This window comes from Pipistrellus kuhlii, unplaced genomic scaffold (genome assembly GCF_014108245.1).
Source record: "Pipistrellus kuhlii isolate mPipKuh1 unplaced genomic scaffold, mPipKuh1.p scaffold_m20_p_1, whole genome shotgun sequence".
Lineage (NCBI taxonomy): Eukaryota > Metazoa > Chordata > Mammalia > Chiroptera > Vespertilionidae > Pipistrellus > Pipistrellus kuhlii.
In genome coordinates this window covers 154,776,451-154,803,574 of record NW_023425404.1, presented here as the reverse complement: position 1 = coordinate 154,803,574, position 27,124 = coordinate 154,776,451, and the positions used below count along the sequence as shown (strand labels likewise).

The 27,124-nt window shown below is 37.8% G+C and overlaps 2 protein-coding genes and 1 non-coding gene across 4 annotated transcripts in view; 1 reads left to right on the top strand and 2 right to left on the bottom strand.

The window, feature by feature from the left end:
• Positions 1-698: 698 nt before the first annotated feature.
• Positions 699-25,224, bottom strand: NUP54 (nucleoporin 54). Of its 2 annotated transcripts, XM_036413113.2 has the most exons (13): positions 25,042-25,171; positions 24,220-24,381; positions 20,928-21,011; positions 20,695-20,841; positions 16,748-16,974; positions 12,856-13,043; positions 11,802-11,998; positions 10,894-10,948; positions 9,304-9,397; positions 6,551-6,658; positions 4,569-4,688; positions 3,790-3,900; positions 699-1,512 (listed from the first exon to the last, which is right to left on the bottom strand). In XM_036413113.2, exons 1-13 carry the CDS (start codon positions 25,106-25,108, stop codon positions 1,384-1,386), a joined length of 1,689 nt encoding a protein of 562 aa, XP_036269006.1. In that variant the 5' UTR covers positions 25,109-25,171; the 3' UTR covers positions 699-1,383. The 2 variants fall into 2 exon arrangements, with proteins under 2 accessions (XP_036269006.1, XP_036269017.1); XM_036413124.2 differs by lacking the exon at positions 24,220-24,381 and having other exon boundaries at positions 25,042-25,224.
• Positions 1,100-27,124, bottom strand: part of SCARB2 (scavenger receptor class B member 2) — an 84,731-nt gene continuing 58,706 nt past the window's right edge. Inside the window, exons 13-14 of the transcript XR_006739740.1 lie at positions 10,917-10,921; positions 1,100-1,154 (exon numbers count right to left, since the gene is read on the bottom strand). The gene's annotated coding sequence lies outside the window, so the exon portion shown is untranslated. The remainder of the gene's footprint in view (positions 1,155-10,916; positions 10,922-27,124) is intronic.
• On the top strand, positions 12,105-12,206 carry LOC118710816. Its single transcript, XR_004985547.1, has one exon. It is a non-coding gene; the product is annotated as a small nucleolar RNA U13 (small nucleolar RNA).

Genomic DNA, 27,124 nt, shown 5'->3' with positions numbered 1-27,124 from the left:
TACCTCCCACAGCTGGCTCCGTGGATGAGGACAGAAGTGGCTATCTTCTGATCCAAGGAGAAAAGAATTTCCTAACATTGGATTGTAACAATGAGCAGGAAAGTATGATGAAAGAGGGTGGTATATAGGATGTAACAAGTTTGCCATCTCATAATGTTGGCAAAAGTGGCTGCAGACGACTACTAACTTGGAAATAAAACAACCAGTTTTAAAGTTCTCAGTCTCCTACATAATTGTTACCTAATCTATAGCTGGACCAAAATTCCTATAGTGGGACTTCAGAGGATGGCCTCTTAGTATACATTCCACATTATCCTCATAATAAACACAATGGCAAGAGTCATACCAATGCATCACACAGAAATAAAAGTTAAAGCAATTTCCAATTGCATGCAGCCCAGGTATGCAATTTGTAGTAAGAAAAATTGTTTAAAGTTACCTGGTTATGAAAGATTCAGTTTCACATGATGTTCAGACTTTCTAGGGTTTTTAGATACTAATAATATGCTAGGTAATTCTGTATTCTAAATGATATCTGAAATTGTGGGTTTTTTTTGCCATGTCAAATAAGCAGGAGTGATATATTTTTCTTAGGAGGGAAAAATCAGACTTTAAAACAAGCAAGACTAAAATTTTTGAATTGTGATAGACATGAATGGTCATTCTTCCAGAGCTAAATAAAGCACCAAACAGAATTGTAGAAAAGTAATTACAATCAAGATTTATTTGTTTTCATCATTTTTAGAAATAATGTTTTAAAAAAACAAAAAGTTGCAAAAATGATAAAATGTAATTTTGTTATATCCTAATTGCGTACGTGTTCTGTAAATTTCAAATAAGCAAAAAAATATAAAAATATACTTTCAAATCTTTATAGAATGAAATGAAAATCACATTAATCAACAAATACTCTCGGATTTTCTTTACTCCTCCCACAGATGAATTCACAAATATAAAAACTGATGTACATTTATATTCTAAAGTACAAATCTCCAACAGCCAAGTAGTCATACATTTTATGTGCAAAGTAGATATTGCATATTTACTTGCTATGGAAAGCAGAGTACAGGCTCAATGGAGAATAGTCATTAAACACTGATTAAGAAAAACGCTGTTGTAAAAATGTACAATAGTATGTTTTTGGTACTTATGTACTTCTTAAATAATAGCTTTTAGATATCTTCCAAAGGCTGTCTTTGAAGGAGCTGTGAAGTGACTAATTTCAAATCTGAAGAACAATAATTTGTCAGTAACCTTCTCAAAAACCAAGCAAGCAGAGGATTTTCTTTCCTTTTCCTCCATGTGGTCAGTTTCATTCTTAGGGAAGGCCTGATGTAGCAAGAAGATAGAGTTCACGAACCTTCAACACAAGTTTGTGATCTGTCAACTAAATACACCACCTCTGATGTGGATGGTTTCATTCAATCCATGTTCTACTAACTTTATATCTTCTAGATCATCTTTTATTATGCTAATCAAGTGGCTAAGGCCTTCTTGTTGTTGTTTCAAATGCTAGAAGGAATTAAAGAAAACATTAATGCACTACTTTATTAAACTGCAAATTATTCAAAGGAAAAAGGACTACTTTACTAGCAATACAGAACTCTGTAGATGCTCTAAATATAGTGGGCATGCATACTTATCTTTTGCTAATATTTTTATATGACCTACAATAAAGTCAAACATGTGATGAGCAATATCTCCAACAGAAATATTCCAGATTTGTTTTAGATACCTTTAATCTACCTCTGATAAAGCATATGATATTAAAACAGTGCAAGAAGGTACTCAAATATAGATGCCTAACAAAGCAAACATGGAAATTGAGAATTTTCACACATTTTTTGAGTACAAAGTATATAGTGATGATAATGGTGCTAACTACAATTGCTAACATTTTTAAGATTCTTTCCAATGGGGTTAAGGCAATTTGAAGAGTTTCATAAGTATTAACTCATTTAAAATCTTTTTGAGCAACTTTCCGAGTACAATTCTTTCTCTTCTCTACAAATAAAGAAAATGAGGTGCAGGTAAGTAACCTGCTCAAGGTCATAAAGTAGGTGATGAGCCATGATTCAATCCCAAAACAATACTACTTTTCATCATTTTAGGTAGGTGTTTGTATTACTCCCATTTTATTGCATACATAAATTCTTAAATATAGTTCTTTATTCTGATATGCTGGAATCTTTCAGTTAATTTTATTGCAAATATTTACAATGGAATATAGCTGAAATGTATGCACACTATCCAGGAACTTAGAACCCAAACTAGTTTTTAACTGCATACAATGGAAATATCCATTTTAAAGCACATAATAAAATCAGAATTGTTGATATTTAAAAACATCTAAAATCCTCTGGGCCATGTTAACAGTCTTACATAATGCTTCACAAAGTTTACCACATGAATACATTTTCTTTAGACAGTCAGTGGTTGGACAGTTTTTCAGAAAAACCAATCTGTATTTATACTGAAAATAAGCTAGAACAGTACTTTTCAACTTGTTCATACATGAGCCTTAGATAAACGGAGGTCTTGGCCACCCCAACCTTCACCGAGGACCCCAGGGGGCTGAGGGGATCGATAACTCCACATACAGATTGGGAAGATGTGATATAGAGCAATTATTTCTAAACTTGAATGTACATTCAAATACATTTAATGTATTAAGTAGATCTAGTTTAAGGACAGATATTGTATTTTTAATAACCTCCCAGGTGCTGCTGCTGCCAACACATTGAATAGCAGAACTAAAACCAACTATACAAAGTAGGGAACTTTGGTGCCTCTATTACCTCTTGTTCATTTTTTGGGGGGTTGGGCAAATGAATGATTTACTTACATTATGGTAAAGTATACATAACAAAAACATGCCCATTTTAACCATTTTTAAGTACACAATTCAGTGGCATTCACCTTATGAAGCAATCATTACCATCTGCCTCTAGAACTTTTTCTGAAGTTGTGTACCTATTAAACACTAACTCCCCACTTCCCCTCCCTGAGCCCCTGGCAACCACCCTTCTACTCTAATGGATGGAGCACTCTAGGTACTTCATTGAAGTAGAATCATAAAATGTTTGTCCTTCTAAACTAGTTATTTCACTTGGCATAGTATCTTCCAGGTTCGTCCATGTTGTAGTGTGTTAGAATGTCCTTTTTTAAAGGCTGAATATTCCACTGAATGTATATACCACATTTTGTTCATTCATCCATCTATGGACACTTGGTCTGCTTCCATATTTTGGGTACAATGACTAATGCTACTATGAACATGAGTATACATATATTTGAGTTTCTGGTTTCAATTCTTTTAGGTATATACCCAGAAGTAGAATTGCTGGGTCATACGGTAATTCTACGTTTGATTTTTTTAAGGAACTATTTTTTACAGTGGTTATATCATTTTACACTGACACCAACAATACACAAGTCTTCCATTTTCTTCACATCCTCATCAACACTATTTTCTGTATTGTTTTTGTTTTTTAATAATAGCCACCCCAATGGATGTGAAGTGGTGATCAATCACCTTTTTAAAAGTACACACAAGCCCTGGTCTGAGTGGCTCAGTTGTCTGGAGCATTGTCCTATGAACTGCACAGGAAGGTCTCAGATCTGATTCGCAGTCAGGGCACACACCTAGCTTGCAGGTTTAATCCTGTCAGGCACATACGGAAGGCAACCACAACCAATCAATGTTCTCCCCTACCCTCTCTCTAAAACCAGTAAGTATATCCTTAGGTGGGGATTAAAAAAGAAAGTGCACACTAGTGTAACACTTACCTGCTTGATTTCTCGTAACAGATCTGCATCTATGTAATACCTTTCCTCAGATTTGACTGCTCCAAAATGATTCTGCATCCTGATTTGGGACATTAGTTCATTTAGTCGGCCCTAAAAATAAGACTAAGTCAAATTATAACTGCTAACAACAGCAGCCACTTTTAAAAGAGAATGTTTCCTTTTAAAAGGATGGATACTATATTAAAGATGTCTTATTTTCCCTCTGTAGACTATATGAAATGTTAATACAAGACAAAAACACCATGATTATGAGTCTACTTTAGAAAGGAAGTTTTGATTAAAGAGAACAAATACTTTAAAAAAAAAACCCCAAGTATACAAAAGTCCTATTTTTGAGAACAGTAGTATTTTTCTGTAGATCCTCCTGAAACAAATTATACCTTTATCTATAATAATAAAAGTATAATATGCTAATTGGACCGGACAGCCAAATGACCTTCTGGATGTCATTCAGAATATCCTTCCCGACAAAACTTGTTGGGGGGAGGGGGAGGGCACGCTGAGGCAAAGGTGGTTAGAGGTGATCAGGCAGGCAGGCAGGCAGGTGAGTTGTTAGGGTGATCAGGCAGGCAAGTGGTTGGGAGCCAGCAGTCCCCGCTTGTGAGAGGGATGTTCAACTGCCAGTTAACCGGCAGTCAGACATCCCTAGAGGGGTCCCGGATTGGGAGAGGGTGCAGGCTGGGCTGAGGAATGCCCCACCTCCCCACTGGCACGAAAATTTCGCGCACCAGGCTTCTAGTAGTTGTATAAGTGCTTACCTTAAACTGAGTAGGTGCATTTAGTTCACACTGAATTGTGTCTAGCTGAACTCGCAACTGCTCTTCATCAGCTTGGATGGCATATCCACTCTTCCTCTGAATTTCCTGTTTGATTAGGACCTATACAAAGAAAATAAGGATCATCTCTCTTCCGTTATGCAAGTAATTTTATTACAATCAGTTGTTGGAAGAAATCAGCCAAATAATATACTAACAATATAGTGTAAATATTAGTTCAAGATTTGAATCATGTTTGTCCATTTATATTAGTTGAGTTACATTAGTACATTATTTTCAACGGCCATAATTTTTCATGAATTAACCAATAATTTATTCAATTTCCCTATTGAGGAGCATATATATTTTTTTGTGTATATATATATATATACACACACACATACACACACGTGTGTATATGTGTGTATATATATGTATACATGTGGGTATATATACACACATGCATGCATGCACACACACACACACATATATATACATATATCTTGATTTACTGATCTAGACCCCAAGAATGTGTACATACACACACACACACACACATATATATATACATATATCTTGATTTACTGATCTAGACCCCAAGAATGTGTAGGATTTTAAAGTATGTTTTCAGCACTGGCTGGTTTGGCACAGTGGATAGAGCATCAGCCTGCAGATCAGGGGGTCCTAGGTTCAATTCCAGTCAAGGATACATGCCTGGGTTGCAGGCTCGATCCCCAGAGGGGGGTGTGCAGGAGGCAGCTGATCAATGATTCTCCCTCATCACTGATGTTTCTCTCTCTCACCCCTTTCCTCTCTGAAATCAATAAAAATATATTTAAAAATAAAAGTATATGTTTTCAGTCTAACAGAAGCCACTACACTGCTTTCCCAAAAGATCCTACAAATTTAAATTCACAAGGCACATGTGATTATGTATACTCCCCCTCACATTCCTGTAAGCTATTGGTTGTGATGATTTGAATTTTTCCCACCTGATGAGTATAAAGGGAACACATCTTTTCTTTAAAAATTTCCACTTTATGAACTGTTTTTTCACATAATTTGTCTATATTTCAATTGTTTTTTTTTCTTGTCTTTTATATGATCTCTTTGTATAATATGGATATTTATACTATAGCTAAAATCTATATTTTCAAATTCAAATTTGTGTTTTTTCCCCCTGAAATCTATCACTACATTATTGACAAATAGCTTCTTTCTGGTATCTTTTGCTATACAAAATTTTCCAATTCTTATGTAGCCAATTTTGTTTTACAGTTTCTGGCTTTCTGGCCAAAAGTCTCTCTAATCCCTAGCTTCATAAATTTCTTAGAGTTAAGTCTTTAATCTACCTTATTTTTGTGTATGGTCTGATACAGTGGTCTAATTTTAATTTTTTCCAGATGGATAGCCAGTTACTCCATTATTTAAGTTAAATATACCTATTAAATTGAAATCCCACTGTCATACTTTCTATTTGTAAACATTAATTCAGATTTTATATTTTCCTCATGAATTTATTCCTAAGTATTTTATAGTTTTTTCATCATAGTGAAAAGGATATTTTCCTGCTTCCATTAATAGTATTTATTAATAGTATTTATCATATATACATATTCATCTTTCCACATTCTGTAATTTATCCTGTAATTTATTTGCCTCCCACAGGCATCCAGGCCAGGGATCTTGGTGTATATGGGACAATGCTCCAACCAACCAAGCCACACCACACTGAGCAGGGCAAGATGATTTCTTTCTTTACTGGTCCCCCTGACCCTCTCAATGAGATGTGCATTTTAGACTATTTTTAATTTTCTTCACCCAATCTTGAGATGCCACTCCTCCAACTTACAGGTTTTACTGAGAAAGTTTGCTACTTTTAGTTTCAGACTATTACCTTTTATCTACTGCAAAAAACCCATGTTTGGCACTTCTATTACTTATGTAACCTTATAAATGTTGAAAAAAATATCCAGAATGCTCACCTGTAAGGTTCTATGGGAAAGATCCATGAGTTTCCTCTTATATTGTGCAATTTTGGCCATAGTTGTAGTTTGATTCTTCTGTAATTCACCAATATCTTCAGATATAATCTGTATTTTTATAAGAGTTTAAGGTAAATCATGAATATATATCACAACTATTTATCAGGTTCACCTATATACAAAGTGTAATTTCTAAGCTAAGCCTGAGATTCATCTCTCAAAATATAAACTCCTTTTTAAATCTGTCTTTATATTTCTAAATATAAAGTACATCTAAAATTTGTTTTTTACCTTCATTCAAGAATATGTTTATTGACTTTAGAGAGAGAGAAGGACAGGAAGAGGGAGAGAGAAGAGAGAAACATTGACTGGTTGCCTCCCAATGGAGAACTGAATCCACAGCCTAGGTCATAGCTCATGCATTACTTGTGCTTGTGGTGACACTGGTATAAACAAACCTATTGGGCTGCCAGTAACATAAAAGTATCATTTATGTACAGTACATACTTGATAATAAACAACTATGTTACTGGTTTATATATTCACCACATTATACTTTTTATCATTATTTAGAGTATTCTCTTTCTACTTAACAAAGTTTGCTGTAAAACAATATGCTATTCCAGGACAGACCACATGTTAGATGTCAAAATAAGTCTCAGTAAATTTAAGAAGATTAAAAATCATATCAGGTTTCTTCATTTCCAATGGTAGAACAAAAAAGAGAAAAAAGATGAAACAATTGTAGCTGGAAACTTCAATTCTCCTCTCATAGCAGAACTACTTAAACAGAAAAATCAACAAGATTTTATAAGAATTGAACTGTCTACTAACTGGATTTCACTCATGATAACAGAAAATTACACCCAAGGACATCAGAATACATATCTTTTTCAAAGGCATATAGTTAAAAATCATAACAAATTTAAAAGAATTGAAGTCATACAAAGTTATCTGACCACAATAAGAATCAGACTAGAAATCAACAACAAAATATCAGGAAAATCTCCAAACACTTGTAAATGAAAATTCTTCTAAATAATTCAGGCTTAAAGAATATGTCACACACACACACACACACACACACACACACACACACACACACACTGAAATACTACTTAGCCATAGGAAAATATGAAATACTGCCATTTGAGACGCTATGGATAGACTTTGAGAATATTGTGCTAAGTGAAATAAGTCAATCAGAAAAAGCTAAGAACCATATGATTTCACTCATATGTGGGATATAAAAGTGAAACCTACAGACACAGACAACAGGATGGTGGTTACCAGAGGGAAGGGAATGGTGTAAGGAGGAGAGTAAAGAGAGCCAAATATCAGGTGATGGAAGATGATTTGACTTTGGTAGTGGATACAATGCAGTATACAGATCATGCATTATAGAAATGTTCACCTGCAAGTCATATGATCCTATTAACCAATGTCACCCCAATAAATGTAATAAAAAGTTTAATTAAAAAATAAACCATTAGTAAAAAAAAAAATCCAACAGTCAAATATGGAAATAGGACATTATCAAAATTTGTGGGATTTAGGTGAAAAAATGCTTAGAAGGAAATTAATAGCATTAAATGCTTATATTGGAAAAGATAAAAGGTCTCAAATAACCTAAGATGCTACCTTAAGAAACTAGAAAAAGAGAAAAATCCAAAGCAAGCAGAATAAAGGAAATAGTTAAGAGCAGAAATTAATGAAGTTATAAACAAAACCAGAGAAAAGTCAATGAAAAAACAATAAAACCAAGGTAATGAAGGGTCAAGAAATCATTCACATGCAAAACTATGCTAGAATTTTTATCCAGAGAAACTAATACTAAAAAGGATAAATGATTATGATGTTTAAATATTTGTAGAGCTGTCATAGGAAGCACAGTCAGTACTTACAAAGCAATGCCAGAGAAAATGGGTGTAAATTATAACAAGGCAGATACTGGGTCAATGTAAAAAGAGAATTTGTATTCATTAGAGCTAGCTGACAGTGAAATGGGTTGCTTCATAAAACAGCAGGTTTTCATTACTCAAACAGAATCGGAATGAACAGCACATTAATAATTCCATTTAGAGAATTTGGAGGCTACATTTAGGTATTTGATTACAAAAGTCTACTTTATAAAACAAAATATTATGTAGATTTAAGCATTCAATAACAAATTTGCTTTATTAACCAACAATTATAAAATACTATGATAACATCATCATAATTGAAACCTTCATTTCTATAAGGCCCCATAAATAAAAGTGTTTATAATAGAGCAAATTATATGCATTCTCTGGCTGGAATTGAAAATGAAAGTCTAATCTGCTAAGCCAACAATTTTATTTTATTTTTATTTTTACTTTTTAAATAGTTTTATGGATTTTTAACAGAGAGAAAGGGAGAGAGATAGAGAGCTAGAAACGTCGATGAGAGAGAAACATGACCAGCTGCCTCTTGCACACCCCCTACTGGGGATGTGCCCGCAACCAAGGTACATGCCCTTGACCGGAATGGAACCTGGAACCTTTCAGTCCGCAGACCGACGCTCTACCACTGAGCCAAACCGACTTTGGCTAAGCCAACAATTTTAAATTCACCATTAAAATACTAGTATAACCAATCAGATTTACATGATTTTGGAGATTATAATAAGGAAAGTTGTATAAAATTATAATTGCTAATTTGCAGTATACACTGTATTGTTCCCTATAAAATTTCTATGACCCCAAGGCCAGAGAATGAAGGCAAATGCTTACATCTAATCTGGTCTGATGCTGCTTCGTCATCTGATCTTGAACCTTCAGTCTTCGAAGAAGTTCTTTGAAACCCACCATTGGTACAGGAATTAACCTGAAGAAATTCAAGTGGTCAGTTTTCAAACCTTAAGTGTACTATTACAAAATTCAAAAAGGGTTTTTATAACATTCATATAATTTCACATTAAATTTCTAGAGTTTAAAGGCAGATCTACAACTATGAAATTAATAACGTCACACCATAGAAACTTAATTCAATCTCTCTATTTTACAAATGAGAAAATTTAGTTTAGGAAAAAGTTACATTATTAAATACAAACATTATAAGGTTACTAGTGTTCAGATTTCAATGTCTTTACCACAAAATGCTGCCTTACCATAGTCAACATTCTTTAAAAAGCAATAAAAATCCTCCTGGCTGGGTAGCTCAGTTGATTCGAGCTATTGATACGGCAAGGTTGCGGGTTCAATCCCCAGTCAGCACACATATAAGAATCAACCAATGAATACATAAGTAAGTAGATCAAATTGATACCCTGTTTCCCGGAAAATAAGACAGTGTCTTATATTAATTTTTTCTCCCAAAGTTGCGCTAGGTCTTATTTTCAGGGGATGTCTTATCTTTCCATGCACTAGGTCTTATTTTCGGAGGATGCCTTATTTTTGGGGAAACATGGTATTTCTCTCTCTCCCTCTTTCTCTAAAATCAATCAATAAAAATTTTTTAGAAAAGCAATAGAAATTAAAATAAGCTCACCTAAAATATGATTATCTATATATATAAAACCCTAATATGCAAACAAGACCAAATGGCGGAACAAACAAATGACCGAACTGGTCACTATAATATGAATGGAACATGCTTATAACATGGAACATGGCAGGTATGCATGGAACATGGCAGGGGGGCATGCATGGAACATGGCAGGTGTCAGCAGCAGTGGAACATGGCGGGCATCGCCACTGTGGAATGATGGAGCAGGTGAGCAGGGGCAGCAGACCAAGGCAAGGTGATGGACATTGTCATCAGGGTGAGCCTTTGGTGGTTACTGAAAATTCTTCGCTCCTACGTGCCACAGTGCTGCCAGGCACTTGCATGTGTTGCCAGTGCCCCTCAGGGCTTCTCCACTCCCCCCTGCTCCTGAGGGGCAATTGGGCCAGCAGCCGCCTGTCACACCTGCTGCCGGTGCCAGAACCGCTTGCAGCTGGTGCCAGAGCCGCTGCTTGCACCGGCTGCTGCCCGATCGCCCCTGAGAGCTTCTCCACCTCCCTGTTCCTAAGGGGTGACTGGGGTAGCAGATGCAGCTCCCACCAGCTGCTGGTGCTGGCCCCAATCACTCTGTGCCATCAGCTGGTGCAAGCCGGGGCCAGCATTGTCAGCATGTGGGAGCCACTAAGTAGGGGCTGCCAGCAGACAGAGCTGGAGCCACGGCAGGGGGCGCTAAGCGGAGGAGCGGAGGACGGGCCAAAACCTGTCCCGATGCCCACCGAAGCCTCACAGCCCCCAGTAATTATAATAGTTTGCATTTGTTTGCTTCCATAGTAGCAAATATTAGTTCTTATATGAAAAAAAGATGAAGATGCACTTACTTTTCAGAATCAGGGTTATCCACTTTGGCTTGTTCCCAGATAATAGGATCAACACCTACCACAAAGAAAAAATATTTTTTCTAAAAGAACTATTTTCCATTTTTATGGTATTTGTATGAAAAGCATTCCCAAAGTAAAACATAAAACTCATAAACTGTAATGAATTTCTCAACTGTCAAATATGACCACTACAAAAATAAAAATTTTGTAAGTTAAAGCTAAACAAAAGGCGTAAATGGATAGGAAACACCTACAACTTATTAAGATACTATAGAGCTTCTACAAATCACAAAGAAAGACCAAAAAAAATCTAATAGAAAATGGATAAAAGGACATCTTTTCTGATAAGAACACATTCAGCCGAAACCGGTTTGGCTCAGTGAATAGTGTTAGTCTGCGGACTTAAAGGTCTTGGGTTCGATTCTGATCAAGGGCATGTACCTTGGTTGCGGGCACATCCCCAGTAGGAAGTGTGCAAGAAGCAGCTGATCGATGATTCTCTCCCATCAATGTTTCTAACTCTCTATCCCTCTCTCTTCCTCTCTGTAAAAAATCAATATATTAAAAAAAAAAAAACTAAGAACACATTCAGGTTTTACTAGAAGACTCAGTTAAAACAAGAGATAAACTTGAAAAAAATAAAATAGTAAATTACCTTTGGGTAGATGGATTATAAATGATTTTTCTTTAGTTAGCTATTTCTAATAAACATATTTGCCATATAATAAAAAAAAAAAACCTAGACAAATAAATGAAATTTAAAAATCCAATCTATGTGAATAGGTAGCCATGTGATAAGCTAACAATGGTTTTATTAACATTAATAATCAACCAACACCTTTTAAAATAGAAGAAGCATATATCTCGAAGTCTTTCATTTCCTCAACTCTTTGAGTATAGAAACATACCAGCAGGGGGATTCTGTAACAGCTGTTTGACCTGTGCAGGAGAAAGTTCTGTTCTGGTCATAGAGAGGGTTACACCAAGTTGCTGCAGCTGTGTTTTTATGTTGGTTTGTTCAAAATGGGTATATAGTGTTGTAGCCGGAACTCTTCTTGAAGTACCATTTGGAGAGCGCTCAATAACATAAATGACAACTTCTGTCCTGGGAAAAAACAACCAAGTTATAAAACATGAAACATATAACTCAGTCACAAATATCAATGCAGCATGTGATTTTAAAGGACACTAGCTGAATTAAGAAATTTTAGATCCTTTAGGAGTTCATAAGCGTGATGATTGGGTGTTCATGCGGCTGTGAGATGTGCCGCCCATAAACCTTGTTACACCTTTGGCACATGACCCGTCTGACGTGAAAAAAAAAAAAGAAATGACTATTTTAGAATTAAATCTTGAAAAATAAAATACTCTTACTTAATGTTCTGTTCACTTATAAATTAACTTAAATGATAAAGTTAAAATAAGACAGGCAAATAAGATAATATTTGTCAAAGGTTTGTTTAGCAGCAAAGTTCTATTATTTTTTTTAGATTTGAGAAGTACTTTGGAGATTCTGTTGAAACTTATACGTTGTTTTACTGTAAGACCAAGAAGTAAATTCTGACTTTAGTTATATTTTGAAGTAAATGTTTTGCTACTAAGTATGAAAATTATCAGACAAGGGAAGTTACAATAATCAATCATATTTATTCATAAATGAACATGAATAATAGTCAAAACTTTCATTAACATCTTTGTGGTCCTTGATATGCACACAGTCACAATTAATATTTATTCCTGTTTCTAAGGGAAAAATCTGAAAAATTACTAGCATCCAGTAAGTTAAAAAATCCAAGATTAAGAAAAAAGTTTTCAAATGTCTCTGCATAAATACTGAAAAATCACTATCTGAGAAGTAACATTCTGCTCTGAGATTTAACTGGGATTTTAGCAACAAAAACACTTGATCATTCTCTGGACCGAGGCATACAGATATAAATAGTATACTTATTGAGTACTTACTGATCATCTGGCAATGTTTTAATACCCTCTACATTTACTGTAAGGGTCTGGTTTCCTCCCAAAACTTTATGCAATGATTCTACCAACTGCTGTTGTTGGCTTCGAATATCTGTTTCTTTTTTGTTGAAAACTAAAACCACAAGCCCATCTTCATCTTTATTATTGGGCATACAACTATAACCTACTGCCTGTGGAATGACAAAATAAACATTATTAGAAATATGTACAGATTTTAAATTCAGTATTTGATATTAATAGCTTCATATCTGCTAAAATGGGGAAACCGTTTAATGTCTGGTAGCAAAGGAAGTAATGATTCTCACCTCCTTGTGCCCTAGGAGGTTACACATTTTAAAGAAATTACTTTATCCCAGAATAACACTCATAGAATGAAATTAAAAATGCCTTTTCAAAAGAGTAATTAAGTAACTTTTGCCTCTGAAAAACATTGATATCCACATTTGTTGGTTGCTTCTACAATTGAAACAACTCTGAATGTCATAAAAATGACAGCAAAAGTCATGGACCAAAATGTAAGTCATTTTACTATATACTAGACTCACAGAATCTTAGGTTTTAGACATGATAAACTATATCTTTAGAGAATTACTCTTTTAGATAGAAGACTTTTTTTGTTTGTCACGTTTTTGAAAAATTTAAATTCACTATAGTTTGTTATGCATTTTATTATACCATATGCATGTTATTTATCAACTTAAAAAAGGAAAAAGTCAAATTGTTATATTTAGTCTATGTATATCTACTGCATAAATCTTAGTCATTAAATAAAGATATTAAAATTTCAACATACTATCTAATAAAAAAACTACTTCCTTTTTGTTGTTCAAGGGTCTGATTCTAAGCTTCGTAGACCTAAACACGAGGCTTATGTACACATTGATTAGTTTTAAGAGACTAATAGACAACAATAAAACTCAAAAGAGGCTTAAGTAAACTGGATATTTATTTATTTATTTATTTATTTATTTATTTAGGAGGTCACAGCTTTATTAAATTACATAGAAAATACAAGGTCCGTGAGGGCAACAGTTTTAGAGCAACATATAACACTGGTAGAGACAGAGCCTTGTGTCTGAAAGAACTTTGTTCAAGCATTTAGATCTACACAGCCTGATAACTGGGAGGAAATAAAGACTCAACCCCTTCTTTGTACTCAAACTGTTGCAATCAAATGCAAAATGTTGGCAATCTGTTGGTTGTTATCAGTCAGAAATGCTTACTAGCAAACCACTCCTGAAACGCTGCCATAAAACCATGATACTTGATTGTCGATCCTGAGTACATTTGTGGGCATATGCTCATTTTGGCCGGGCTCACTCCTCAGACTAGTCAGCTACAAACTGGCTGGGTAAGGACAGTCTCAGCTGTTAAAATGGGATGACTGAGCCCTCCTCCACTTGTTTTTGTGTTGTTTTTTAAAAATCTTTATTGTTGAACCCTCCATTTGTTGTTGTTGTTTTTTTAATTTTATTTTTTTATTAAATTATCTGTGTACATATTTTACCATTGTCCCCCCCAATACATACCCTCCCTCCCCAGTTTTGTGTCCACTGGTTGTACTTATATGCATGTATACAAGTCCTTCAATTGATCTCTTATCTCCCCCAGATCTCCCTACCCTCCCCACTGTAATTTGACAGTCTGCTTGTTGCTTTGCTGTCTCTGTATCTACCTTTTGGTTCATCAGTTTATAATGTTCTTTATTATCCATAAATGAGGTCATGTGGTGTTTCTCTTTCATTGACTGGCTTATTTCACTCAGCATGATGTTCTCCAATTCCATCCAGGTTGCTGCAAATGATGAAAATTCCTTCTTTTTTATGGCAGCATAGTATTCCATTGTGTAGATGTACCATGGTTTTTTGATCCAATCATCTGCTGACGGGCACCTAGGCTGTTTCCAAATTCTAGCTATTGTAGATAGTGCTGCTATGAACATAGGGGTGCATATATCCTTTCTGATAGGTGTTTCTAGTTTCTTGGGATATATTCCTAGGAGTGGGATTACTGGGTCAAATGGGAGTTCCATTTTCAGTTTTATGAGGAAACTCCACACTGTTTGCACCAGTCTGCATTCCCACCAACAGTGCACGAGGGTTCCTTTTTCTCCGCAACCTCGCCACACTTGTCGTTTGTTGATGTTGGCCATTCTGACAGGTGTGAGATGGTACCGCATTATTGTTTTGATTTGCATCTCTCAGAAATTAGTGACTTTGAGCATGTTTTCATGTGCCTCTTGGCCTTCCTTCTGTCTTCTTTTGAAAATATTCTATTTAGGTCCATTGCCCATTTTTTAATTGGATCATTCATTTTCCTTTTATTTCGTTGTATAAGCTGTCTGTAGATGTTGGAGATTAAACTTTTATCAGTGGGAACATTTGCAAATATGTTCTCCCACACCATGGGCTTTCTTGTTGTTTTGTTGATAGTTTCTTTTGCTGTAAAAAAGCTTTTTATTTTGATGTAGTCCCATTTGTTTATTTTCTCTTTAGCTTCCATTGCCCTAGGGGCAGTATCAGTGAAGAAGTTCTTTTGGCATATGTCTGAGATTTTGCTGCCTGTGGATGCCTCTAGTATTTTTTATGGTTTCCCGTCTTATGTTTAAATCCTGTATCCATTTTAAGTTTATTTTTGTGTATGGTGTAAGTTGATGATCTAGTTTCATTCTTTTGCATGTATCTGTCTAATTTTCCCAACACCATTTATTGAAGAGACTGTCTTGACTCCATTGTATATTCTTGCCTCATTTGTCAAATATTAATTGAGCATAGTGATTTGGGTTATCTGGGTTCTCGATTCTATCCCATTGATCTATATCTGTTCTTGTGCCAGTAGTAGGCTGTTTTGAGAACAGTGGCTTTGTAATACAGCTTGAAATCTGGTATTGAGATCCCTCCTACTTTATTCTTCTTTCTCAGAATTGCTATGGCTATTTGGGGTCTTTTATTGTTCCAAATGAACTTTTGGAGAGTTCTTTCTAGGTTAGTGAAATATGCCGTTGTATTTTAATGGGGAGTGCATTGAACCTATAGATTGCTTTGGGAAGTATGGACATTTTGATGATGTTGATTCTACCATGGATTATAATTTATTAATTTGTTATAAAAAATACACTACAAATTGACCTATATACTCTAACTGGCTAATGAACAAAATCTGAGAAGTCAAATTCATATGAGCAGGTTGCTTGATAAGCATGGAATCAACACTGAAAATAGACTACACTGTTTTAATGACCTTGGCATCCAGCAATAATAGTGACAATAAGATACTCTGAGTGGGTAAGGTATACATTCCTGGACAATGCTAGATAAATACCACTAAATTCTACTTTTACATCTCCCTGGATGCCAAGCAGACCATTCCCCTTTTGTTAACATTTTTCCCCCTCAGTTATAAATTAGTCACATCTTTCAGTCATATTCTGTGCACCTTCAAACACACATGTATGAAATCACCTCAATTTTATAATTTTTGTATTTTTAAAATAAAAATATAATTGTACCGCCGGGACCGGTTTAGCTCAATGGATAGAGCGTCGGCTTGGGGACTGAAGGGACCCGGGTTCGATTCCGGTCAAGGGCATGTACCTTGATTGCGGACATATCCCCAGTAGGGGGTGTGCAAGAGGCAACTGATTGATGACTCTCTCTCATCAATATTTTTAACTCTCTATCTCTCTCCCTTTCTCTCTGTACAAAATCAATAAAATATATTAAAAAAATAAAAATAAAAAATAAAAATATAATTGTACCATGTTTAGGGAGTACCGGAAAAAAACCAAGCAACTGTTTTATTGGTATTATCCTAACCCAAATACTATATTCTGTTTTATACACACCCTTCAAGTGAAGATCAAAAGCATTAATACCTTAAATCGGCAAAAGGGATTTTCTTGTGTGAATTCCACCGGTGGTATGTTATTGTTGAAATATCCTTTTCCGGTTCCCCAAAAGGCCTGCAGTTGATTCCATTTTGCCAAAATAGCATCTCTCTCATCTCCTAACAGCGTTGGAGCAGAAAGAGCACTTGCAGTGTTTATCAGTTGGTTGGACTGAGCAGGAGCCTGTGTAGGCTGACCAAAGAGACCACCTAATGCTAAAAACATATCCCAAAATTAGTATTTTTTTTTTAAACACACAATTCAGAGCCTAAGTATGGTAGGCAGACTAATGATCCCTACACACAAAGGTGCCGTACACACAAAGGTGCCCGTATCATAATCTCCATAATTTGTAAATATGTTACCTTACAAAATGTGATTATGAGATTAAACTGGGATTATCCTATATTATCAGGAGGAACTCAACATAAATCATAGAGGGAAGTCAACATCAAAGTAAAATCCTATCTAATAAAAGAGAATATGCAAATTGACCATCACACCCTCACAGAGTGTGGCACCCATAGCCAGAAGATGGCGGTGCCCAGTCCCCTCAGCCCTGCCAGAGTCCCCCAGTCCTTTCAGCCCCAAGGGGAGGAAGGAGGAGGTGGAGAGGAGGGAGGCAGGTGCTAGGTGCGCTTGGACCCGCCCTCAGCCCCTCAAGGCCGACCAGAAGCTCAGGGAACCAGGGCTGGCCAAGGCTTGTGCTGCCAGCAGTGGCAGCAGCAGAGGTGTGATGGGGGCATCACTTTCCCCTGATCGCAGGGTTGCCTCCTGCCCCTGAAGGCTCCCGGACTGTGAGAGGGGGCAGGCTGACATGCTATCCAAGGAGCCAAACCAGTCAGGGCAAAAAATATTCTTTAAAAAAGAAAAGAAACTAATAACAATCCTCATAATGTTAAACTTATTTCTCTAATGATATAATCTTAATACAATTAACTCTATTACTAGAACACAAATTTAGATCCATATTAGACCCACATACAAAAATAAAAAAAAGGACAAAGATATGAAAAAGTTAATTCTGCCGAGACAGGTTTGGCTCAATGGATAGAGCGTCAGCTTGGGGACTGAAGGGTCCTGGGTTCAATTCCAGTCAAGGGCATGTACCTTGGTTGCGGGCATATCCCCAGTAGGGGGTATGCAAGAGGCAGCTGATTGATGATTCTCTCTCATCGATGTTTTTAACTCTCTCTCTCCCTCCCTCTCTGCACAAAATCAATAAAATAAAATTAAAAAAAAGTAAATTCTGTGAAGTTGCAAAGTTATCTCTTAAACAACATTTTTTGTTGTTATATTTGTATAATAAATACAAATTGAAAGATAAAAAATCAGCAATAGGGATCATTATATCAATGTTTATCAATAACAGCTTAACTCTACCAGACCGCTGTACCAATTTTTCGGTAATTTCTGAATCTGCCGCTATACCGCTGTACCTCATTTTTGGTACTTGGCCTAGACCTATTTTCTACAATGTCTCTAAGTTCCATCTTATTCTAACCACTTGTTTGCATGTAACTAACATTTTTCTATGATTGATTTTTTTCTCTTTAATGCTAAAGAGCCCAGGTATAGGGGACAGTTAGCTTCAGGGCTTCAGGCCTGATAGGATTAATAAACACTTTTCCTTCTCTTATTAACAAGAAAAATATAGTGAAAAGAACAAATGAACTAACCATCAATATTCTAGGATAAAGCTTTAGCTGGCTGTGGGAAAGTTACTTAATCTCTATGTGCTACAACTTTCCAATAGTAAGAAGGGCAAAGATGTTAGATCGGATCAATATTTCCAAAGTGCAAGATAAAGTACCCTGGTATGATACAGCTGTCAAGCAACAGCTGGGTTACCAAATGGACCAATTCCTGTAAGAAAACAGCCCGTTTGGCTCAGTGGCTGAGTGCCGGCCTGTGGGCCGAAGGGCTCTGGGTTCAGTCCCAGTCAAGGGCACATGCAGGAGGCAACCAATCAATGTGTTTCTCTCACATCAGTATTTCTGTCTTTTCCTCTCTCTTCCTCTCTCACAAAAAATCAATGGAAAAATATACATGGGTGAGGGTTAAAAAAAAATCTCTTTGGGCACTCCGATGCCATTCCCTTCCCTCCAAAGGCACTTATTTCCTAAACTCCAAGGGACCCCAGAAGACCTGTAACCAGGGGAGCAATGGGCAGCAGCAACTCGTCCCGAACTAACCCCATGAACCTGTCTCCAAGGCCCCCTTTACTCTGACTCCCTATAAGCCCAGCCTAGGTTCTCCTGTTGCTGCTTCTATGCCCTTCCTTGTTTCACCATCCTGTGTGTTTTTACTGTTGTCAATAAATTCTTGCTTGCTTTTCTAAGAGGGGGAGGAAGAAGAGGAAGGGGGGAAAGAGAAGGAGGAGGGGAAAGAGGGGGTAGGGAAAGAAGGATAACAAGGAAGAGGAGATATCTTTTAGAAAAGTTTGTTTGGTGCCAGTATGCCTTTAATGTTTCATGACTTTCTTATCTCACTTAAAAAAAAATGTTTTGATTTTAGAGGAAGAAGAAGGGAGAAACAGAAACATCTATCAGTTGCCTCCCACACGCCCCCTACTAGGGATTGAGCCTGAAATTCAGGCATGTGCCCTGACCAGGGATGGGTGATCTGTTGGTGCCACACGACCGGGCTTATCTCAATATTTTTTTAAATTTAAATATATTTTATTGATTTTTTACAGAAAGGAAGGGAGAGATATAGAGAGCTAGAAATGTCGATGAGAGAGAAACATCGACCAGCTGCCTCTTGCACACCCCCTACTGAGGATGTGCCCACAACTCAGGTACATGCCCTTGACAGGAATCGAACCTGGGACCCTTCAGTCCACAGACCGAAGCTCTATCCACTGAGCCAAACCGGTTTAGGCTTATCTCATTTTTTAACAAAGGGTTGAAGGTGTCTAAGACTCAGAGCTTAAGGCACAAAGGTGTCTGGCTAGAATTTATTAATACTATTATATTTTCTTTGTGCTTAAATTTTGATTATCTTTTCTTTATAGCAAATTACACTGGTTTTCCTTTTACAGGAAAAAAATACAGAGGATGGGCAAAGGAACATGTTAAATTATACTACAGGAATGCAATCAGCAAAGACCTGCCTGAAAAACTCCATAGGACAAATTAGCTGATTTTTTAAATAAATTGAAAAAAGAGAGCTAAAAGAGGAACTTAGAGGTTTAAGACAAATAAAGCAATATTGTTTACACACTTGAGTGACAAAACTATAAAAGGAATTGAATATAATAAACGACATGAAGTTCCTTTCATGGAGAAATGAGTAGGAGGACAATGTAAAGAGCTTCTGAAGAGACTGGCCAGGTCCATCTTCTGACCTGGGCAGTGGTCACCAGGGTGTTCACTTTATATATAATTCATTAAACAGTACTTGTGTGCAGTTTTCTATATTTTTGTTATTTTTTTTAGCAACAAAAAAATTAAAATGATACAAAAAACTTATAATCCTAATGTCAATTAGACTTCTCCCAAGTTATTATTTATTCTACATAAAAGCCTTAGTGATCGTCTGACCGGTAGCTATGACGCACAATGGCCACTCTGAGCTGCAGTGACTTGGCAGCTGCAGTCCTCAGGTGACGCACCCGGAACCAGAGAGGAGGGAGCCGGATTCCAGGTGCCTCACCTGAGAACTGCCCTCTCGCAATCCAGGACCCTGGAGGGATGGTAGAGAGCCGGTTTCAGCCCCATCCCCACAGGCCAGGGCCAGGGACACCACATATACACAAATCTGTGCACCAGGCCTCTAGTTATATATAAACATAAGAAGTAGCTTTTGAAATCCTGTGGAATATTTATAATTTTTTAAAAAGTTATCCACTAATGTATTTTAAACAGTGCATTCAATAATGTTAGCTATGTTATAATTTTATATTGGAAATAAGATGAAAACGTCATACTTACTAGTTTGTTGTTGCTGCTGCTGCTGTGTATTAAATCCTCCAAATCCCAATCCAGTTCCCAAACCAGTACCTAAACCAGTACTAGTTCCAGTTGTGCCAAAACCAGTACCAAATCCAAAACCTTTGTTCTGAGTACCACCGAAGAGTCCTTTTAATGAAAAATTGAAATTGCATAAGTTAAAAAAATCTGAGCTTTAGCTCACTTCTACAAATGACTTAAGATTGTCCTCTTACCAGTAGTGCCTGTGTTAGTTGGAGCAGAAAAGCTGAATGCAGAGCCTGCAGTTGTAGATGTTGTCCCAAATCCTCCGAACCCACCTAATTATAAGGGGATAAATAAAATGGAAAGGAAGACTCTTTTGGATATAAGAGGTAATTTCTTGTTCAAGTTATTTTATAAGTAATTGCTATGTATAAAGACAAAATATATTAATCTAGTTTTTCTTTCACTACTTTTAATTTCATTAAAAAAAGAACAACACAGTTCTACTAATCAAGAAATCAGTATGTTGTAAGAAATAAGCCATAGAAGTATTTAAACTAGAATACCTCAATGCAATCTATACCTTTCAACTAAAGGAATGATTAAGTTATAGCTGATAAAACATATTAAGCCCACAGCCATTATGTTTAACAAACACTAAAACGACTATGTATGTACTTTTAGAATAGAAAATGCAAATTCAAACACCTAGAAGATTTAGGCTGATAACATTAATGAATAGTGGAACTATTCAACGTAAACAATTAAAAAAAATTTTTTTAATATATTTTATTGATTTTTTACAGAGAGGAAGAGAGAGGGATAGAGAGTCAGAAACATGGATCAGTTGCCTCCTACACACCCCCCACCGGGGATGTGCCCACAACCAAGTCACATGCCCTTGACTGGAATCGAACCTGGGACCTCTCAGTCTGCAGGCCAACGCTCTATATCCACTGAGCCAAGCTGGTTTTGGCCAATGTAAACAATTTTTTAAAAAACAGCAGCAGTTCCTAAATTCCAGCAATGGTAGTGTAGCAGTGTTATATATTCCCATTTCCCCCCCAAATAAATAGGAGATCTAGATTTTTCTATGTGACATTTATAGAATTTTAAACCCCAATTTTTGCAACTAATTCAAGTTTTTAAAAAAATAGTGTGCAAATAGATCATAATGGCAGAGTGTGTTGACAGCTTTCATTCTTGGCTTGATCAATTAATTTATAGTCAAGTTTAGCTTATATTTCTACTTAGTTTCCACTGAGACTAAACAACTTTTCAAAGGAAACATACCAATACACTGACCTCTATACAGCAAAAATGTGTTTCTCTGAGGAAGAAGTGAGAGAAAAAATACACAAGTGGAAGGCACTGGCAGGGAAAGTGAACAGAGCTATCACAGGCCTCTGATAGCCGAGTTTGGCAAATCTGACAGATGCACAAATCTCATTTTTTTATAAGTCTAGAGACAAATCACTCTTAATTATAGCTAACTTATCATATGAATAGAATGGAATACTAACCAATTTAAAATTGTTTTACGTATTTTCTTTATTGTTGGTTTTTACCTGATACTAATGTGGTGCAAAAAAAGACTTTTAAGACAAATATTCATCAATATTGTAACACAGAAAATATTAAGAAAAAAATTCCAACCCTTTGATAGTCACCATATAATTTTGATAGGGAAAATTACTCAAGAATAGACTGCATGTCACCTGGCCCGTTTGGCTCAGTTGGCTGGTTGGCTCAGTTGGTTGAGTGTTGTCCCATGCACCAAAAGGTTGCTGTTCCCCGTCAGGGCACATGCCTGGGTTGTGGGGCTGGATCCCCAGGAGGGAGTGTGCAGGAGGCAGCCAATTTATGTTTTGTTCTCACAGAGATGATTCTTCTCCTTCTCCCTTCCTCTCTGTCTAAACAAAAATCAATTAGTAATAATAGACTGCATGTTGCATGCAGGCACAACCACTCCATTTACTTGTATGTCTAGTGCATACAAGTAAACTGGAAACAATTTTTTTTCTTACTTCTCCCTTCCATTGAAAAACTAAGATATATTCTGAATTGGCTACATGATAAAAAATACCAGTCAGGATCTCATCATACCAAAAATGTTTATTATTAACTTCCATCTGCAAGGATACAAAATTAAAAGGTAGACAAAAATTTTTATCAGCCCTTTGGTGAAGGCAAAGTTAATAAACATATGTATATAAAAGTAGTTAAAACACAATTATTGTATATTATCACAACTAAAAATTTAACAATGATAACTCCAAAGGAACACAAAATCAAGCAAATAACAAAAGATGTGTTTCTTGTTGGTGAATTACAACTGGGTGGTTTTGTCCAGAAACACAAATTTGAAAATAATGTTTCTGTTTTACCCAGTGCCAATTTTAAGCAAACAGGGAAAAAGAAAACATACCAAATGACAGTAAATGTGATCTTTAAATATAGCTTTATGATAATGGATCATTTTATCTTTGGAATTTTAAGTATTCTTCACGTTTTCAAATCAAATATCAAAGTGATACATTGACAAGTGACTGCACAAAATACCAGAACTTCCCAAATAAGTTTTAGAGAACTAAAAAGTTTCAGGATACAAAGTTTACCAAATGCATATAATTGGCATGGGCATAAGTGGCATAATGTAAGAAAATATGGACAACAGATTCATATACGAGCAGCTGAGAAACAAGACTTTTCTATAGGGTCATTGTATGTAACTATATAGACCTATTTTAAATTTATACATATATACATACAATGTAGTTTGTGCTTTGTAAATTTTTCAATGAACTTTAAACAATCCATCTCTAGGTAATAAAATCTTCATAATTATCATTTTGAATGCAAACATGTCTGGCTTATCTTTTAGAACTCAATGCTGACAATAAACTAAATTCCCTCTTACAATTATTTAATAATTTGTAATTTCTTACAATTTTCCAGGAAAAAAACTAGGGATTCCTTCTATAATTACACATCTTAGAGAAACGTTTACTAATATGCTGGGTTGAACAACAACAAAAAGCATTATTATTATACAGGTTATAAAACAAAACAGGTCACCGCTGTTCGTATAAGACAATGTTCTTTTGGGAAACTCAAGGACAATAGGATGAAATCCCAATGAAAGATGCAGGGAAAAATGGAAAAACGTGGCTGCAGGAGTCCAAGAATCCCAGGAAAAAAAATGGGCCTGACTGGCTGAGCTTAGACTTTGGAAGGAATGTGTAATAATTTGGAAGACATATTCTACCCACAAATAATAATTCCAAACTACTTGGAAATTATATTCTGAATATAAACAATACAAACTTTTAACAAAGGGACATGATCACTTGCAAGACTTCCCAAGACTACAACTTGATACAGTCAAATACTTGATTACAAGTGTTACTGATTCGACATTGGGAGACAGATTTTTCTTTGCTCAGACAAGCCGCTGTTCCTTCCCAAACGCCGGGACCACACACCATTCTTGGACTCCAGCCCCCAGCATCCGGCCGCCACACACAGACCCGCAGTATCTACCTGCGCTCGCCAGACTGTTACCGAAATTGAACGGCGTCGCCGCAGTAGTAGGAACACCGAAACTCCCAATATTAAAGTTCACCGCGGGGTTAGCAGCTAATCCGAAACCCCCAAAATTAAACCCACTGGCGGTGGAGTTGGCAGTCTCAAGCCCACCAAATCCTGACAGGCGTGTAGGCAAAAGAGAGAAACAAACATGTAAAAAGGGGAGAGGGCAAGAAAAACAAGAAAAAAAAAGAAAGCAAGACAGGATATTAGCAAGGTCCGTAGGAAGTTTCACAGAAGTGAACAAAAAGGCAAACCTTGACTTTGCTCCAAGTAAATTCAGAAAGCGGAGGTGGGGGCAGGAGAGAGGAGTGGGAGCGGGAAGCCCCCCTAGCGAGGGCCGAAGGGGCTGGGCCGAGGCTCCCGCCGTCCCCCCGCCCCGGGGCTGGGACCGAAGGAGCCGCCGGGCAGCGCCGGAGCCCCGCCAGGGTTCCCGCCGGGACAGGAGCGGAGTTGGGGGGAGAAGGCGGTTCTCCTCGAAGGAAGAGGGGCCGCTCCGGTCTCTCCAACTCCCCGGCGGCCGGAAGCGAGCCCCGGGAGGGCAGGGTCCAGCGGGACCCACGCTCCGCGTGCCGGCGCCGGGGCGGGCCTCCGTCCCCCCGCAGCCTCCTGGGGAGCCTGCTCGGCCAGCTCCGCGCCGCCCGCCCGCCCGCCCTTTTCCGAAGCCCCGAAGTCTCCGCCCCGGCAGGAAACCCCGGGAACCCCGAGCCGGAGAGTCTCTCGGACCGAGGCGGCCCCGAGACCAACCCCAGGAGAAGGTCCGGGGAAATGACTCACCCGTGGGAGCGGCGGTGGCTGCAGCGGTGCCCGAGGTGCCCGAGGGAGCCCCGAAGTTGAAGGCCATGTCGCGGGAGCAAGGGACCGAGAATCAGCTCCCGCGACATTCGGTGCACTCCGCTTTTCGGTCCGGCGGGGAAACTTCCGCCGGCTCGCGGAGTTCCGCCTCTTTCCGGCCCTAGTTAACCTATGGGCCGGAACGCGGAGGCTTCGGGGGCGGGACCCTGAGGGCGGGGGGACAAGCCCCGCCCGGCTGGCTTCCGGGCGCTTGGTGACTTCCGGGGGCGTGAGCGTCACAACCGAGGTGTGATGCTGCCAGGCGCTCAGAACCTGCCGCCTCCCCGGGGAGGCCCCTTGGCAGAGAGAGATGTGCACATGAGGGTGTGTAAGGAAGACCGGGCAGGAGAGAACCGAGTTCCTCCCCTCCACAGCGGGAGCCGATGGATAATGCTAAGACTGAACATCCAGGAAGCTGAGTGTCTTGTAGAGTCCTGGGAGTGAGTATTTTTTAAAGTGGGGGGCTTAAAAGTGGTGCCTCTGAAAAGGATGTCTCTCTAGCTTTTTATTTATTTATTTTAAATATATTTTATTGATATTTTAAAGAGAGGAAGAGAGAGGGATAGAGAATCAGAAACATCGATCAGCTGCCTCCTGCACACCCCCTCCCGGGGATGTGCCCGCAACCAAGGTACATGCCCTTTACCGGAATCGAACCTGGGACCTTTCAGTCCTTAGGCCGTCGCTCTGTCCACTGAGCCAAACCGGTTTTGGCTTTTTTTTTTTTTTTTTTTTTTAATGTAACAAACCTTGTAGAATTACTTGATGTGTGTGCCTGTATAACTTTAATAAAAGTGAAAACAACAAAAAGCCATTGTAGCTATTAAAATTACAAATGCCCTTGGACCTCCAAACGTTATCTTATAAATGATTTGGCAAGATTATGGAATACAAGGTTATGCATGACGGCATTGTTTATCAAACAAATTACCGGAAACAAACAGCCGGCTTAAATAGTTAAATGTATACAAAGGAATACTATTCAGACAAGAAACTGGAACTGAAGTTACAGGGAAGACAATTTAGAACATTGCATTGGCATGCTGCAATTTAGGTTGAGGGGGAAGGAGGGCTAGAATATATAATACACATACTGGTATAAAATATTCCTAGAAATATATATATTAGTGATGAATTTTTTAAAAAAATATATATTTTTATTGATTTCAGAGAGGAAGAGAGGGAGAGAGAGAGATAGAAACATCAATGATGAGAGAGAATCATTGATAGGCTGCCTCCTGCACACCCCCTACTGGGAATCAAGCCCGCAACCCAGGCATGTGCCCTTGACCAGAATCGAACCTGGGACCTTTCAGTCCGCAGGCTGACGCGCTATACACTGAGCCAAGCCAGCTAGGGTTGGAAAGGTATATTTTAAAAAATGAGTAATATGGCTTTTGGGAAGATGAATTGAGTGGCTAGGAGATGGGTGGAGGGAGACTTTCCATTATAAATCCCTTTTATGCAGAAAATTAAATGATGCTTATAGTGGTAACTGCAGGAGTCCCACTGAGAGCTCTGATACATTAGGGTGAGAAGCATACGAAGCACTTGACCGACTGGATATGGAGGGAAGGGGAAGGAGGTGTGTAGCAAAAGTCCCTGGTTTCTGGCGTGGACAGCTGGGTAAGTTGTGATGCCATTCCCCAGCCATGGGAATTTGGGAAGAAGACAAGAAAAAAAGAGTTCCTTTCTTCACTTGCTGGTCTTGAAGACATTCTGGCTGAGGATATCCATCAGGTGGTTTGGAAACGTGAGGCTGAAGGTGAATAGAGCACGTGACATAGGATTGTCAGAGAGGGAGTATCAAGTGAGAAGAGATTGCAGCTGAGCGCCAGTATTCACAAGAGGTGGCCAGAGGTAGAAAAACTAGAGCGGAATCCGGAATTACGTGGAAGCAAGCCTGAATAAGGGTGTGAGTGCAGGTAGATTACTTGGAAGGAAGCAGCAGTGAGGCGGTGAGGAGTGTGAGGTGTGGAATGCAGAAGTGATAGCAGGAAGCAGTTCACACTATGGGCAATCGTAG

What these genes read in the sequence shown, in the direction of transcription:
- NUP54 (XM_036413113.2), bottom strand. Translation starts at nt 25,108, where the DNA reads ATGGCCTTCAACTTCGGGGCTCCCTCGGGCACCTCGGGCACCGCTGCA. An exon ending in TAACAGTCTGGCGAGCGCAG is followed by an intron (nt 21,012 to 24,219) that starts GTAGATACTGCG and finishes CCTTATAATTAG; the next exon opens with GTGGGTTCGGAGGATTTGGG. An exon ending in TTTCCCATAGAACCTTACAG is followed by an intron (nt 4,689 to 6,550) that starts GTGAGCATTCTG and finishes TTCTTTGTATAG; the next exon opens with GTCCTAATCAAACAGGAAAT.